This window comes from Perissodus microlepis, chromosome 23 (genome assembly GCF_051167445.1).
Source record: "Perissodus microlepis isolate ML-2025 ecotype Zambia chromosome 23, ASM5116744v1, whole genome shotgun sequence".
Lineage (NCBI taxonomy): Eukaryota > Metazoa > Chordata > Actinopteri > Cichliformes > Cichlidae > Perissodus > Perissodus microlepis.
Window position 1 is genome coordinate 26,970,888 of NC_140482.1, and position 16,976 is coordinate 26,987,863.

General features: G+C 38.5%; 1 protein-coding gene across 3 annotated transcripts in view; it reads left to right on the forward strand.

The window, feature by feature from the left end:
* The window catches only part of nlgn1 (neuroligin 1), a 277,973-nt gene that overhangs the window by 26,158 nt on the left and 234,839 nt on the right, over positions 1–16,976 (forward strand). For 2 of the 3 annotated variants that reach the window (XM_084921760.1, XM_084921761.1), the window contains exon 2: positions 3,960–5,023. In XM_084921760.1, coding sequence (XP_084777886.1) covers positions 4,486–5,023 — 538 coding nt within the window. In that variant the 5' untranslated portion in view covers positions 3,960–4,485. Of the gene's footprint in view, positions 1–3,959; positions 5,024–5,758; positions 5,819–16,976 lie in introns of all 3 variants that reach the window. The other variant, XM_084921759.1, reaches the window with a different exon arrangement.

The following is a 16,976-nucleotide window of genomic DNA, read 5'->3' on the forward strand; positions in this document are numbered from 1 at the left end:
TAATAGCAAAGAGACGAAGCACGTTTTGGAATATGAAGAAAGCCAAAAACTGCACTTCCTCCTCTTCCGTACCATTGATTCATTAATGTTGAATTCTCTCGCAGATGCTCTATTCCCATGTTGTTGCAGTATATTAATGACTAACCTCGTATTGTGGATGAATTATCTCAGTTGTTCTCCTGACTGAAGTTTAGTCCGTTTACAGCATCCTGCCATGTGATTACATTTGTCCCTAACCATCAGGAACCCTCACTTTAACTTTTATCGAGTGGAAAAAAGTTAGCGTTCTTCCTCCAGCTTCACTATGATAATGTTATGCTAACATAGCTGTGTCGCTAGCGATCACGTAGCACATCATTATATACCAGCTAGTCTAACCTCAGTAACCCTACAAAAGTCACTGCTGTTTAGTTTTCTGTTGGAAGTGATAGCAGAGCTGTACATTTTAATTTTTTCAGAAATCTCTCAGTCAGAACATATTTAGGTGGAAACTAGCGAGCTAACTTCCTGCTAACTTCTAACTCCGTTAAATTTAATAAATTCTGTTTTCATGGATGTCTGACTGTTAAACTTAATTGTTATACCTGGTAAAGCAGCAACACTGATCGTTTTATTAAAGATGAAAGAATCTAGACAGTTTCTAACTCTCAGTGGAGACAGTGTTCGTTTGACTTTGGGACCTGAAGTCATACAAAAGGCGCACTGTCGATTTTTGAGAAAATTAAAGGATTTTGAGTGCACGTTATAGTGTGGAAAATCCGTTTACGGAAGAAAAGAATATATCGCGATATATATCGTTACCGCACATGCTTCAAATTATATATAAATCATTGCACATGGTTTTCATCATATCTGAATGCTCAAAAAGAGAGGTTCAGGTAACTGATGTATTTCAAGGCCAGGTGCATTTGTACTGTATAGTTTTTCTGCTTCAACACACTCAATACTCTTTTCTGACTCTTTTCTGACTATGGATTTTAGGCCATATCGCCCAGCCCTTTTAATAATTTAGTCATTCATTCATTCATTCAAGCTGACCAATGAACTTGATTTATCTGATTAAAATTTAAAATAAAGATAAGATAAGATAAGATAAGGTAACCTTTATTAGTCCCACGCGTGGGGAATTTGTTTTGTTACAGCAGTGGACAGTGCAAAGTTACATAGAAAAATTTGAAAAAAATAAACACTGGAATAAGATATCAATAAGATACTGTACACAACTGTACACAATAGAATAGAATAAAATAAAATACTACATACAATTGAATAAAATAGAATACAAATGCTATATACAATTGAGTTTAATACAACGATGCCAGAAAAGAGTATTGAGTGTGTTGAAGCAGAAAAACTATACAGTACAAATGCACCTGGCCTTGAAATACATCAGTTACCTGAACCTCTCTTTTTGAGCATTCAGATATGATGAAAACCATGTGCAATGATTTATACTGTAATGATTTGTGCAGTTTCATAGTAAGCTGTCATGTCAAACTAGGTGTAATGTCTGTATTTTTTTGGTAAATAAATAGAAACAGTGACAAAAAAAATAATTCTGCAAAGCCATGTTTCTCATTAAAACCACCACCTTCTGACTTCAAACAGAAGCACAGCATTCACTCAGAAATATAGCAGACAAATTTTGACTTGCAAAAAAGACACAGAAAACATTGCAAGAAAAAAGGAGGACTCCTTCAGGTAAAACTGAATATTAAATGGGAATGGCTTTTCCTTCATCTTTTTAATTCACTCATGTACAGTATATGTACATATCACATAGTAGGAGGGATATGTACATATACTCTACATATTACTCCTACTTTTATGTACATGTATATCTTTGTGGCTCAAAGCTTTTTTTAAGTTGGAAAAAAGGCCCCATATTGCATTATGCTAACACAATATTTTCGACAAAATATTCAGTCTTTCAGGATAGTGAACAGTAACTGGGGCTGGGTAAGATATGATCAGATATTAATATGTAGGTTTGTGCATCAGTCAACTAAAACCACTACTGACCCCGACTGGCTTAGCCTCCTTAGATTTCCTGTTTGTGTATGGACACTTAGGTCAGGTTCTAGTCTTCCCTCATTGTCGTGTTTCTTCAGTTAATCACAGTTGTGCTTGCTTGCATGATCAATCAGTCTTTCATATACAGATATACACATATACTTTAAGGAGTATAACATGTTAGTGTTTTAGTGAAAATGCAGTTCTGTGTTAATTTTAGCTAGTTTGACAGTTTGCTGTGTGTATGCAGTTAAACAGGATTACCTCAGTGTATGAAATTGAAGGTGAGCTCATCCAGATGGAACAGTGACTACTAAGAAGTGTGGGAAAGGTAGAAAACCACATAGTAGTAAGGACATACCTTCATGTTCGACAATTTCATGCACACACACAAACACATAGTGGCGTAAAGGGTGAAGTAAAAAGTGTTACCTTGTTTCAGTTGGAATCATTTTGTGTTACTACCATATATCTCATTAGACAGACTTACTGAGAGAATGGTAAAATAGGCAAAGTTTCTGGGGAATGTTAATACAAGGTCTGTGACATGACACAAACTGTAGCCACCTGTATGAAGTTCCTTGCTACATACCCATTCACCTAGGGCTGCTCGATTATGGCAAAAATGATAACCACGATTATTTTGACTGAAATTGAGATCTCGATTATTTGACGATATTTATTTAACAATAACAATGTATTGAATAATGACTTTAAAGATTGTCAAAAAATAATATAAAATAGTGTGCAAATACTGATAACAGTGCAAATGTTTGCAATATAAAAAATAAATGAAAAATGTAAACATCTATGTTTAGTGAACTTTGCAGTGTTGCTCTGTGGTGCAGCTACGACACTGTAGCAAAGTTTACACACTATGTCTACTTGATCCACGTCTGACTCCGCGAACCCATAATGTTTCCAACCACTGAAGTTTTTTTTACCTCTCTTTTCAACCAACAGCAGTCACTCTCCTCTCCAGATAACTTCTGCTTAGCTTTCCGAGCTTCCCTCGGGTCCTCTTAATCAGCGGTCCCCAACCCCCGGGCCTCGGACCGGTACCGGTCCGTGAGTCGTTTGGTACCGGGCCGCGAGAGTTGAGGCTCAGGTGTGAAATGTATAGTTTTCAGGGTTTTTATCGGTTTTCAGCGTTATTTTGTTATCGTTTTTATCGTTTACTCGGTTTTCCTTGGTCTTTTCACGTGTGTTATGAATAAATTTTCTTTTTTTCGGTACCGGTACTAGTTTTATTTTGTTGTATTTATCCGCGACACCTTAAAGGCCGGTCCATGAAAATATTGTCGGGCATAAACTGGTCCGTGGCGCAAAAAAGGTTGGGGACCGCTGCTCTTAATTGTTGTGACACGTGTTCGAAATGCAGAGAGGTGCGCTCGATTTGCCACATGGAGCAGCTCGAGAGTAAAGCACGAGGGAGGGGCTAATAATCGGCTCAGTCATTTTTAATGATCGTTGAAAGCCCAGATCGTAATCGAGATTAAAATTCGATTAATTGAGCAGCCCTACATTCACCATCTCCAAATTTTGCCTCTCTGCATAACATGTGGTACACATGATGTCACAATATCCACTTTCATTAAAATGACCTGTGGCTTTCACTGTAAGCCTTGTTGCTGCTGGGATCCAAGTTAAGGTCTGTCTAAAAATCAGCCCCTCTCGGTGGGATGGAGTGTCACACTGTCAGTAGTGTATACAATTAAACTCTACATTATAATTTGTTGCCATGCATGCTGATAGATACCTTGTGTGTTGCTGAGGAATGTTATCTCATGTAACCATCCGTGCATATGGGTATGAGACAAATTAAATGGCATGTCTACTATGCTGTGAAGTAAGAAAAATAATTTTGTAAATTTAAAATGGTACTGGTTAAAAATGATCATTGCCTTCTTAGTGTTAATGCTAAATGTGTGTTTACTGTGTTGCAGGGGACCAACTTTGGACTTGACTCTTCACAGTACAAGTACCTACTAGACCCACTGCACCGCAATCGCTGCTTCTGCCGCTGTACATGGCAATATGGAAACCATCATCACTGACTGGCTTGTCTATCTCCTGAGAAGTGGTGCCTAAAGATGAAATCTTCAGTGTTTTCTTCTTCAGTCCAGTGATTGTTTACAGGACCTTTTTGAGGAATATATTTCCATACTGTGAGGAATATTTCACAGATTTTCTTTCACCAATTTGGAGGAAACTGATGGCTGCTACAGTTCTACTGGATGCTTTGCAGTGCTTTGGTTTTAAAACGGATCATTAGCATCCACAACCCTCATTTGCTCCGGAGTTAGCAATTTCCTTATACCTTACTTTTGTATGAATGTCAGTTTTGTGATTGTGTTTGTGTTTGCATCTGCATGGTATAAGTGAGAAAAAGGAAATAAGGAGTTTGTTTCACGAGCAAGAACTGGCCAAAAACAGAGAAAGCAACCAAGTGTAAAGCGTGGGACAGCAGCCATGTTCGAGTGGAGGCAGCATTCGAGGATTGGATGTCGGCTACTTCAGAGTGCTACATGTGGGAGCAGAAGCATGGGATATGTAGGTCTAGAAGGTTCCTTAAAGGCTGGCTGGTGGGTATCCACTCTAATATGGCTGGGATTGCTGCTTCTGCAGGCATGTCCAGCTGTTGTGTTGGCTCAGAAACTTGATGAGAATGACCCAATAGTAACCACAGCCAATGGCAAGCTTCGTGGTATCAAGAAGGAGCTGAACAATGAGATCCTGGGTCCTGTCATACAATTTCTGGGCGTTCCATATGCCGCTCCACCTACTGGTGAGCGCCGCTTTCAGCCACCTGAGCCAGCGGCACCATGGCCTGACATTCGCAATGCCACACACTTTGCCCCAGTGTGTCCCCAGAGCATCGTCGAGGGCCGTCTGCCAGATGTCATGCTGCCAGTGTGGTTTACCAACAGCATCGATGTGGTGTCTACCTACGTCCAGGACCAGAGCGAGGACTGCCTCTATCTTAACATCTATGTTCCCACTGAGGATGGTGAGTTTGCCTGCAAGCCCAGGGTAGGATGGCTGAGTACAGAGGGAGGTGGGGCAGAGAGAATTAAACCCACAACCTTCTGATAGAGGAAAAAAAAGTGTTGTTGGGGTGTGTTGTTACTATGTGAGAGTGAATTTCTGTTTCTGTCCTTGTATGTCTGTCATTAGAAGGGAAAGCATGACCTTGTGCATGTTAAATGTGCATGATATTTCTTATACTACATGACTGTGCAAGAGTGACGTGTGAAAGAGAGAACAGTGTGCACTTTTAATTTCACTCCACATCTGCCTCAATATTTTTTCTTCCACATTCATTCTTTCAGACTTTTTGAACAGATTTTCCTCTCAGCTCCTCTTTTTTCTCATTTCTTTATTTTCCCTGCTCTGCAGGCCCCCCCCTCTCATGTCTGCAGCTCATCATAGCGTATTGTGCTCATCCACAATGGCTACAGTTCATTAAACAAGACAGTTGTTGTCATGATCATCACCGATTGATTTGGCTGACTGGCTGAATGACTGGCTGGCTGGCCGACTGATAGAGTGAATACTGCTCTGATTGAGCTGGTGTTATTCATTCTTTCCCCCTGTCTTTATTTCTCCCTTCCTTCCTCTCGAAGTCTTTTTCAGTCAATCAGCGCTGCGTGAGTGTTCATGTGTGCGTGTGCATGCCAGCTCCTGTGTGCACTGCGCGTCCAGGGGCTCCATGTTATTCTTTAGTTTTCTATTCATTTTACAGTCAAAAGAATATCCAAGGAATGTGCCAGGAAACCGGGCAAGAAAATATGTAGACAAGGAGGTATGTATGATCTGACACCAACCTATACAATGCCACAGAAAGAAGAACATCCTGCAAACAGGAAGAAAAAAGAAGAGCTATATGTTACAGCATGAGAGAGAGAGAGAGAGACTGAGCGAGAGAGACTGAGATGGAGAGAGAGATGTGAAATCAAGGTCTACAAATTATTCAAGTCTTGACTCTGCTGGTTTTTAGAATGCTGCAATTAAGAGACGGGGCCTTTTAAAACACTACCTGAAAGTGAATTTAGGGCCAATTTAAAAAACCTTAAGAGGAAAGTGGAGATGTCAGAAGCAGTATTCTCACTGAACACAGCTACTGCATTTCAGAAAGTATAAGTGCGCACATCAGGAAATACTTTTTTGTCATTTGTCAGGTCTTTTAAAGACCCTCTGGTATACTCAAGGTAATAACAGCAACATATTTGCATCTAAAACCCTGAATAAGACAAGTAATTTGCAGACCTTGTGATGGTGGATTGATGTGAGGTGTGTTGCACCACATCCCCAGTACTCATGTGTGCTCGCGTTGGTCAGCAATAGTGGGGGATTTGATTGGCTGCCAGATCATAGGTCAGGAGGTGTGCAGTAATTATGGCTGATGTGTCGCAAGATAGCAGCATATTAGATCATACACACTGTCACAAACACACATACACACACTCACAATGATGTAGTTGTATGCAGTGTTAAATAAGATGAGCTCAGGCTGGACCTTGACTGTGTAATCTCCATTAAAAGAAAGCAGAGCTATGTCCTGGTTGGCTCTGGCTACTGTATCAAGCGCTGTTTCATCAAGATAATGTCCTCCACCTCCTCTCTGTCTTTCTCTTTTAGCCTCTCCCTTCTTGGCTGTGTGTGCACTTTTTTTCTGTATAGATATTTTTGAGTCAGAGTGAGTGACAGAGAGAGTAAGACAGAGAGAGCGAAAGCGAGAGAGGGGGAGAGATGTGCTGACAGCGTCCTTGATAAGTTCTGGGTGTTAATGTCATTGTCTTGGCAGCAGTCAGCATTATCGCTTATTGTATATTTCCTTTTTTCGTACTAAATAGATACGTGCACATTATAAATTCACTGCTCTTCTTCGCCTCTAACATGTTACACATATAAATACACTGAAAGGAAATGCACTGACAGATTACAGAAGCTTATATATTGTTCACACACCATGGAAAAATCATAATTCAGAAAACAAGATTTTGTGATTTGATAATAAAGGGAGAATAGCTGTGAAACACAGTGTAACCCAGTAACTATGCACAAAGTTGAAAATAACAATAATTATTTTTACCTATGAAATTTTTAAATGCAGTACTCCCACTTTATACACTCCCACTGTAGGAACAGTCCTGTTCCCATATGTTCAAAATATATGTGATGCAAGTTTGTTTACTAGAAATTTTGTGTTTATCGACCTAAAAAAAGAGAAAAGTTTCTCAGAGCAGATGGTTCAAGGCTCTAATGACCGAAGTTTTGTACAAGAACACACGTTAATTTAGATATTCAATACATGGAAAAGCCCTGAATAAAAGTGACATGAAGAATACAGATCCTAAGACAATACTCGATGGTCTAGAGAATTAAACGGGTTTTTTTTATATATATTTTTGGTTTTTTATATTAATAAAACGGATAAAAGTGAAATTTTAGCCTTACGTAAAAGGCACAGGTCGGAAGGAATTTTTTAGAGACTAAAAAGTGACATTTATCGACCAGAACTTAGTAGTCTTACATCCTAGAGACATCACTTCTGACTGGTAAATTAAGTGTAACTTTTAGAGACTGAAGTGCTCAACTTCATGTTTTAAAATTATATTATCTTTCAGAACAATACATTATCTAAAGCAGTATGCCTCAATTCTGAAAATGTTAGTACATCAGTTGCTTTCTTGTTTTCCCAAATAACATTTTATGCAAAAAAAACAACCCAAAACAAAACAAGAAAAAAACAATTTTGATAAGAGATGATGCCATGGATATCAGCCCATCCAAGCAATCCATCTAAGTAGATAGTCAGTATTCATGTAGTTCAATCACTGTGACATTGGAAGAAACTATCGGAATTCAAGTAATTTTACTGTCTCTTTATCTAAGTGTAATCTGTAAGAAGTCATTATTCTGAGGATTTAATTTCACTATTTACATTTTGTGCATAAACATGGAGGTAGGTGACCAACATCTAAACTGAGGTCTGAATGATGGAGGGTCACTCATTTTTCGTCTTCTGCTACTGGCCTGCAATTTACATTAGACTTTTTATTAATTGTTAACCAAACACATCTTCCCCAACTATACTTTTTCTATAGTTTGTCATAAGAATGGGTTTCCCATAATGTTAACCATATTGAAATCTATTCGCAATTAAGTTGAATGTAATGAGAATTTTCAAACCTAAGGCACTGAAGAAAAAAATGGCTTTATAGTGTCATCCAATATTGACATTCTTATGTGGCAATAGTTCTCTGTGCACGACTGTGCTGGGCAGTTGAGCCTGGGTTGAACACCAAATCGTGTCTTGCTACTGATGCTAGCCACGGACATCCAATTGAAGTCTGCACTTTTCAGATGAATATTTCTAGGCAGAAACGACTAAAATGTACCACACGTTTCATTTCTCAGGAATCACGCACATGTATTGGGGTGGTGTTCTTCAGTACATGTGCATGGCTTCTATATTCAGATATTACAATTAAAGTGTGCATTGTTGAGTTACTAGCCATGCTGTCCAGGCTGGGATATCAGTTTTACAGCATCAGATAATGTTTTCTGGTACATCATTAGAGTCTAATGTGAGTTCCGCAGTGATGGTGGTGGTTTACTTTAAAGAGGCAAAAGCTATTTCAGTGGATACTTTTAGAACTTGAGTCATTATCAGTGACACAGTAGTGCAGTGTACTCAGTGGTGCGTGGGGTGAGTGGATAGATTATGGTGAGTGACTAGGTAATTTCATGGCTAGATGTGTGCAGCCACAGTGATGGATTTTATAACATGTTTGGATAGGAAGTGGAAATGGGGTATTATTAATCAAATCAATTATAATGTCTTCATGCAAGTGACATATTGACAGGCAATACACTACAAATATTTTGTGATAAAAAGCACATTTTAGCTCTCAAGTTTTTCCAAAGGAAAACGATCAGGTGCACCTGCAGAATTATAGTGAATATGTGAAACTTAGGATTTCATCTGCATAGGTGAAAATTTGGAGGGCAATCTTACAGTGTTCCCAAATGCTTCAGCATCCACTGATCAATAACTACACGGTTACTGACAAATCTGTAGATAACTTATGATGCACAAAACACATCATGGAACATATATACTGTTTATTTTCGGTTTTAGTTCCGTAACAGTTTGTATAACACTCATACCTTCAGCTAACATGAAATTCTGATGTGCTTTTGTTAATGACTGTTCTGCACACCAAGCATGGAAGACTTCTTAATGGACAAAACAAAGAAAAACTGTATGACTGAGGTGATTAGAAGGAAAGCTAGCGATGGAAAGCGATGAAGACATATGACTGTGTTAAAGAAGAAGATATGGGGTAGACAAAAACAAAGTAAGAGCAGGACACACACAGCCAAACAATAGAGCAGCGGTGAAAGTGAAGAAGGCAGAGTGTAATTGCTGTGGGATTCGCCTCTTTGTCCACATAAGGACTATTGTACTGTCCTGTGTCACACAAGTTCAAAGAAATCTTCTGTGGTTAAAAGTAGTGCTTTTTGATGTCTCTGGGATGGAGTATGGCCATTAAGTTATCACATGCTGGGATAGTGGTTTCTGTGTTGAGATCAGAGGTAGCAGCTCTGTGGTTGGTCTTCGTTCTCTGTGCATGCATTCACAATTCATTTCTGAAAATGAAATAAATGAATATGAGTGGCTTGAAATTCAATTATGGAATTTCAGACTTGGGTTAAGTAAAACTCATCCTGATGCATGAGTCAGATGTATTTATGGCTACGGAGGGCCAAGCCTTCAGTACGTTTGGGGGAAATGCTCTTTTTGCTGCATAGAACACACTCAATACCAACTCTGGGGAAAAAAAAACAAAAACCTTTTTTGATAAATAAGATAAATCTGTAGACTTTTTAATGATTTCCAAAAGAGAAAATGAAAAAACTACAACAAGGAAACAAAACAAAAAATAAATAAGATAATGCAGTTTGAAGGAGACACTGCTGGACATTTTTCATTTCTTATTGCCTGTTATATATTTTTACTACTCTTCACATAAGGCCAGAGCTGACTCAACTGTGTGGGTTGTCAAAAGACATCATGACTACAAGCACAAGCCAATATGGAAGCAGATGAGATGTGGTGAAGGTAATATTATTTAACAGAAATCTTTACATTTCAATCCATAAGAACAAATGTCTTAAACTCACATGCTGACAATATTAGCACAGAACTGTGTCACAATACTGAAGGTGTTTTTTCTTTAACAGCATGTGGCGAGACTGTCACTTTGTTGCTGCTTCAGTGCCTTAAATGCATCTCATTGCATATGACACTTTAGCTATTACTGACAAAGTTCAGTAAAAGTTTCCCTGCCTGACCAAAGATTTGCTGAAAGAAAATGCATGGGGCTGTAAGCATTGGAAATTTGCATTGGCAGTTTTGAATCTGAACAATACTAATTTGTACAAGTTTAAGCTGTCTTGATGTTAAATGATTAACTTGCACTCTGAATAGAGCATTTTATTTAAAAGGTCATAGCGCTTTGCTTACCATGTGAGAAAATAAACTAGCTGCACATGCTTTGTAATTCATAGGCAGAGATGGGCAGTAACGCGTTACTGTAATCCGATTACTTTTTTCAAGTAACGAGTAAAGTAAGGGATTACTATTGCAAAAACGGTAATTAGATTACCGTTACTTTTCCGTAGGAACGCTGAGTTACTGCGTTACTAAAACCGTGATTTTTTTGCAAGAATGTCTCATGACAGTGATGTAAGCAAGTGCGACGTTTGTGACAACAGCTGTGTGCAGATCAACAATGGATCACATATCGAGTGCGGGAGAGAGTATGAGTGTGCAGCGTTTAAAGCGTGGAAGTACTGACCTTACTTTGAGTTTGATTCCATAAAAAGTGACAAAAACATTAGCGTCCGTTGTGCGTGGGAAGAAAACTTCTTTTTACAGCGAAAAAAACCCCCCTAAACTTCCAAGCAAGCACCGAGTGCGCTACGACGTAATGGGAAATTCACAGAGAAATTCGCGGATTCTTCCACTGACCGCTGCGGCACACCTGCACCAGGGTAAACCTCCGCCTACCCTACTCCTGCTTTACAGGTGAAAATAGAGCAAAAGGACCGCTAGTCTTTGACTTTATTTATTTTCTGCTGTATTTTACTTGCATCTATTTGAAAGAGTGAGTGTAAACACACACAAAAAAAAATATTTTATGTGCTGGAATGTGCAGAAAATAGGTTTAAATATTAAACAAATTTCTTCCAGTCAGAGAATGTTGCATATAATTAAATTTTTGCTTGATGCATAAAGTTAAAAGGTTAAAACTAATGAAACAAGTTTTAAAAAGAGACTTTTCCATTTGATTACATTTTGTATGATGGATTATGTAGAAAAAGTAGAATTGGGCTGAAAGATCTATCGCTTTATCACCTATTCAGGTTGTAAATCGTGTTTTTAAAAAGTAACTAAGTAATTAATTACTTTTGAAAATAAGTAATCAGTAAAGTAATGGGATTACTTTTTTGGGGAAGTAATCAGTAACTGATTACTTTTTTCAAGTAACTTGACCAACACTGTTCATAGGAAAGTTGGTTCCCAAATACACAAATAATATTTTATTACTAACAGCGATGGTACAGTATTGGCACCGCTGCTAAGTGCTGTTAACTTTCTTCCACTTATTGTATTCAGGGTGGCAGGAGCTTATAACTGTCCTAGCGTGAGACTTGTTACACTCTGAACACATCACCGGTCTGTCACAGAGCTAACACAGACAGAAAAACAACCATTCACTCTCAGATTCACACCTACGATTAAGTTTAGAATCTTAGAATCTAAAAGAACCCCACACATGATGTTGGGAGGAAGCCAAAGTACCCAGAGAGACCCGTCACAGACTTGGGGAGCACACGTGAACTCCACGCAGAAAGGCCCCAGACTGGATGGAACCCAGCAATACGTTAGTTGGGGTTTAGATTCCAATTGTTATGATTGTGCCTTGTGATTTCTAGGGTGTTTGTGCTTGAGAACAGTGTTGAGGTTGAGCTAAAAATGAACCACCATTGTGGAACTCCTACTGCAAAAGTCATATCAAGCAAATGTTGAGCTACACTGTAAGTCATAGTTTAAGAAAGACAAGGAACCGATTAAGGATGAGGACATGTATATTTTATCGTAATAAACTGTTTATGGATATTCTAAAAAAAAACCAAGATAACAGTATAAAGGCAACCAGACAGCTGGTTATCTTATACTGTGAACCTTATACTCTAAACAGCACAATACTGTTTTGTACAAGAGGATATTGCTGTTATCATTCCCAACAGGTAAACTGTAAAATTACATTTTTATGCTGCCAATGTAATTCAACAAGGTAACTTCTATGCACAGCATTCGGTCTTGGTCTAGAATCAGTGTCACTTGGGGTGGTGGGGTTGGCTCTGTTTTGTCTGCTTTTCTGATTCCCTTTTTCTTTCTTACATTGAATGTAAATTTAAACTGCAAACTTGACCTACTATCCCAGGACATGTACACACTGTTTAATATCTCCTGTAGTTCTCAAAATATTAACAAGTTGTATTGTTCTAAAATTTCTTTCTGCTGTCATCACTCCAGAGGGGTTTAGAACAGAAGTCCTACTGTAGATATGAATTCCGTCAAGATTCAGTGAACTTCACACATTGTGAATGTTTGACTGTTTTTTCCCACAATTTCCCATTTCCCTCATTTCTTTGTTCTTCTAGTGTCTCTTTCCATCCATCTTGGTTTCCCTCTGTACAGGTTGGCTTTTTCCCTTGTGTCTGTCTCTGTCTCTATCCGTCTTGACCTTTTCACCCTTTACCATCTCACTTTCCTCTTATGTCCTTTTCTCTTGCTTTTGTCTCTTATTTTTTTCCTGTTATTCCTTGGGCTTTGTCCTAGTTTTGTAGTTGTTGAGGGACGATCCTTTGGGAGGTGGCATGCACACATGCCTACAAAGACACACAAATGGGCAGGAATAGGCATGGCCCTGCTTGTTTGGGTTTCCCTTGAGGGCCTCTGTCACCTCCACTCACAGCTTAACTTTTCCACACTGGTATTTCTTCTTATGTTAGTGTGTTCTAGTCTGTGTGTCTGTCTGTATGTGTTTGTGTCTATACCACATACTCAGTATGTGGTGAGCTTGCCATTTCCAGCTCAGCCTAACCAAACTTTCAAATTGAGCTAAAAACAACAAAAATACTGAAAGAAAAAGACAATTATGTTAGATTATGACCAATTTCTTGTGAAGAGTTTAGAGTTTAACATAGTTGTACTAAAACCCGAAAAAAGGTGATTTAAAAGTTTGCTGCTGGGACAAACTTTTAATTCACCTAATAACAGTCATGGTATGGTCTACTTATTTTTCTAGCGCTCCATTCATACAGGAAAGTCATAACCAGAGGACCTCAAGTGAAATACCCCCTGCTGTCTGCGTTTTTGATGTGCAAAGACTGTTTCACTTGGATATACTTGGTCTACTCTGGTCACCAGCTAAGAACCTGCACTCCAGACTAACTTGTTTTTGCCAAATGAGCCGCCTTGTGCAGGAAACAGCAAAGGGAACCTTACAAAACTAAACTAAACAAACTGAACTACATCAACAATCACATCATCCCTAAATATTTTATTTTCTTGGAACCAGGAAAGCTCTAATTTAGTACGTTTTATCAAACTTGCATAGTAATATTTCTCTGTAACAAAATGTAGTGTATTTTTAATTTGAAACTTTAGTTCAGGTTGATATTCCTGTATGGAACAACAACTTGTTTTAGGGTTTTTTGGTATTTGTTTTTTTTTTTTTTCCAGCACTTCCAGGTACAACTGTTAGGAGTGTTGCTTTTTATCAGTTGTTCCTGTACAAGTCAGTGATTTAGTTTTCACACTGGCAACATTATATTCTCTTTTCTAGTCAAGTCAATTCATTTATATAGCACATTTAAGCACAACAGACGTTGATGAAAATGCTTCACAACACTTTGATTGATGGATGCAACAATATTTTGAAATTGATCCTGTGCTTCAAAGAAGGCTAGTGCAATTGATTGGCCGAAATATTATCACACCTCCATGTGCCTGTCAAGAGTGTAGCAACAGCATTTTGAACCAGCTGCAATTGTGATATTAGTTTTTTGCTCAGTCCGATATATAATTCATTGCAGTAATTCCTTTGTGTGGGATTATTGCTATGGGTGTGGCTAACACCATGATCGTTCACATGAGGTTTAAGATATGATGACATGGGCTCAAGATCTGAGGGGGTCATGGAAAGTGAAATTGTCTGTCATTGATTGGGATGAAACACTAACATGGTGGTTTTATTTTCATTAACTTTCAGAAATTTTTTTTAGTCAGGTTTCAACCTTAGCTAAACAACAAATTAATAAATTTGTAGAGGACTTGGTGCCTGGTTTAAAAGGCAGATATGTCTATTTTTTTATTTTATGTTATTATTGTTATTATTTTTTTAAAGAATATAGAATGAAAAAAGGACTGGACCCTTGAAGTATACTACAGGTTAATGGGAAGAGTGGGAAGAATGGTAAGAATGTTAGAAGAGTGAGTGCCAATACTTGTATTGGCACTTTGTCTTGTGCACATGACAATACAAGTATCTAAGTACATCCAGGGCTCTAGACTAACTTTTTGCCATGGGTGGCGCACCGGCACAAAAGTTAGGCGCACTCAAATTTTTCAACTGCATCGCTTAACACCGCAGTTTTACATGTGCACATTTTGGGGGGGGAATTGCAGTCCATACAGAAAATATTCATTTCTAAATTATTAACTAACAATCTTGTGCTTAAAGTGCTTTGGCAATATTGTAGAAAATGTTAAACTTAATCATCATCTCGGCCTCCTCTGACGACCTGTTTGCTTTGCATGCTGCTGAAAGGCAGTGGGGAGAGGGGACACTTGCAGTGCATTTATTGCAGCATATAATGTGTTTTCTGGATACACTGTGCTTTTTCAGCATTCAGAGGTTGATGGCACCGTGTCAGAGCACTGGCTATGAATTTCATATGGATCAGGCCTTAACTTAACAAAAAAGTTATCAATAGTTCTTTTCATCTTTTCTTATTACCCACAGCTACATCCACTTCTCTCAGGCCTAGGCTGCTCACTAGGGCTGGGTATCATCACTGATTTCTATAATCCATTTGATTCCGGTTTCTCAAAGTCCTGATTCGATTCAATTTAGCCTCAGACAGTCAGAAATATTATAATTCTGATCATTTATCAGTACTGATACATGTGAGACTTCATCAGAATTGTGAACATCACAGCAGATGCCTTTGTGTCAAAGTAACTGAGAATAAAACACAGAAAAACATGAAGGAGATTTTTCTGACCTGACTTTTTATAGCAGATAACCTTAAAAATATTCTGCAATATGCTGTAATTTTGCATAATTTTAAAAAGTTTTAATTTCTTCAGTATTGAACAGCAGGTTTTCTTGTCCGAGGTCATTTAAGTGAAAAAAAGAAAGACAGCGGCCGACAGCGCTGTAAACAACGGTAGACTGGTGGGTAATAAGCGAATGAATAATGCAGAAAACAGAGATTTGAGACGGGAAACTGTTCTTGAAGTACAGAGAGAGAGAGAGAGAGAGAGAGCTGTGCATGAACTGTGATTTTTATCGTGGTGGAAGCAAAACAGCAAAAGTCAGAGGGAATTCATGACGACATTGATCAAATGTGAAGCGCAGTTTGCTGCTTCTTTTGCTGCTGGCTCGGTGAATTTTGGTTGGAGAGAGACAAAACCTGCAGCTCAGAATCAGCACAAAAAGACGTAAACACAACGCGGATGGCGGGCTCGGTGCGCTCCGACAGCGTGTCCGTCTACGGGCCGTCGGGTGAGAAAGCGGAGAAAGACAAAGCTGATTCTGATGCGTCGGGTCCGCTCTGTGTTTACGTCTTTGTGTGGAATCCGTGTACCTGCTCTCATTTGCTGTTTGGTGGTTGTTGAAATATTTTTTGTGAGCTTTAATCTGAGAATCTGGCATTTCTGGCAAAACACAGTTATATTTAAAAGTCAATTCAGGATTTAATGAATCGATATCGCTTTATTCAAGCTACTCACCTCCCTCTTCCAACTGCACTTTTAACTGGACCACAGCCAATCAGAGAGGTCCTGCCCCATCTCTGATTGGTTTAGTCCACGATAGGGGCATAATGTGTGTCTGTTGTTGACCACACGGAGAGTTACAGAGATTTCTTTTTTTTTTTGTTACCCGAACAAGATTTTTTTTAGTTGCACCACTGAAAAATTGAGATGGGAATCAAGAACTGGTTCTTGTAGAGAACCGGTTCCCAGTAGTCCAATTCCTTTAAATCGTTAGTCTCCCTGCCTAGCGATCCCACTTATCGGTTCTTCTACTCTCACTACGATCAGCTGATTTTAGTTTGTGTGCTGGAGAAGGAAAATAGTGGTGGTAGTAGATATGGACATTACTTTTATTTTTATAAAGAGCATGATGGTAAAATAGAGACTGCTCTAGGACAGAAACGACTGCATTATGTTGCTAACATTAAAGGTGGGCAGATCGATCAAAATATCAATGGAATCAAGCAATGTTCCCCGAGCGGTCCCTTGGACCACTGTGAGCAACAGCAGACGTGTGCACTGTGGTCACGCCAGCATCAAATCCATCCAAGTTACATGGTTTATTAAAATAATCAAATCACAGCATTTACATTTATGTTAGACTACTTTTAATTAAGTGCTTTAGCCCACTTACAATGAAAATTTTAAAAAATCTTGTTCATGACCTGTGTAGTATGTTAACACTATTGAAAGTAAAAATAACTTGAACTCCAATTTTGAAAACACAACTTTCTTTTTTCTTCTTCTTCTTCCTTTCTTTTTTTTTTTTAATAAAGCTCTGACTTGTATTATGAGTCTGTGGTCTGAGAGAGAGTCCTGTAACTCTCTGTCTACAAAA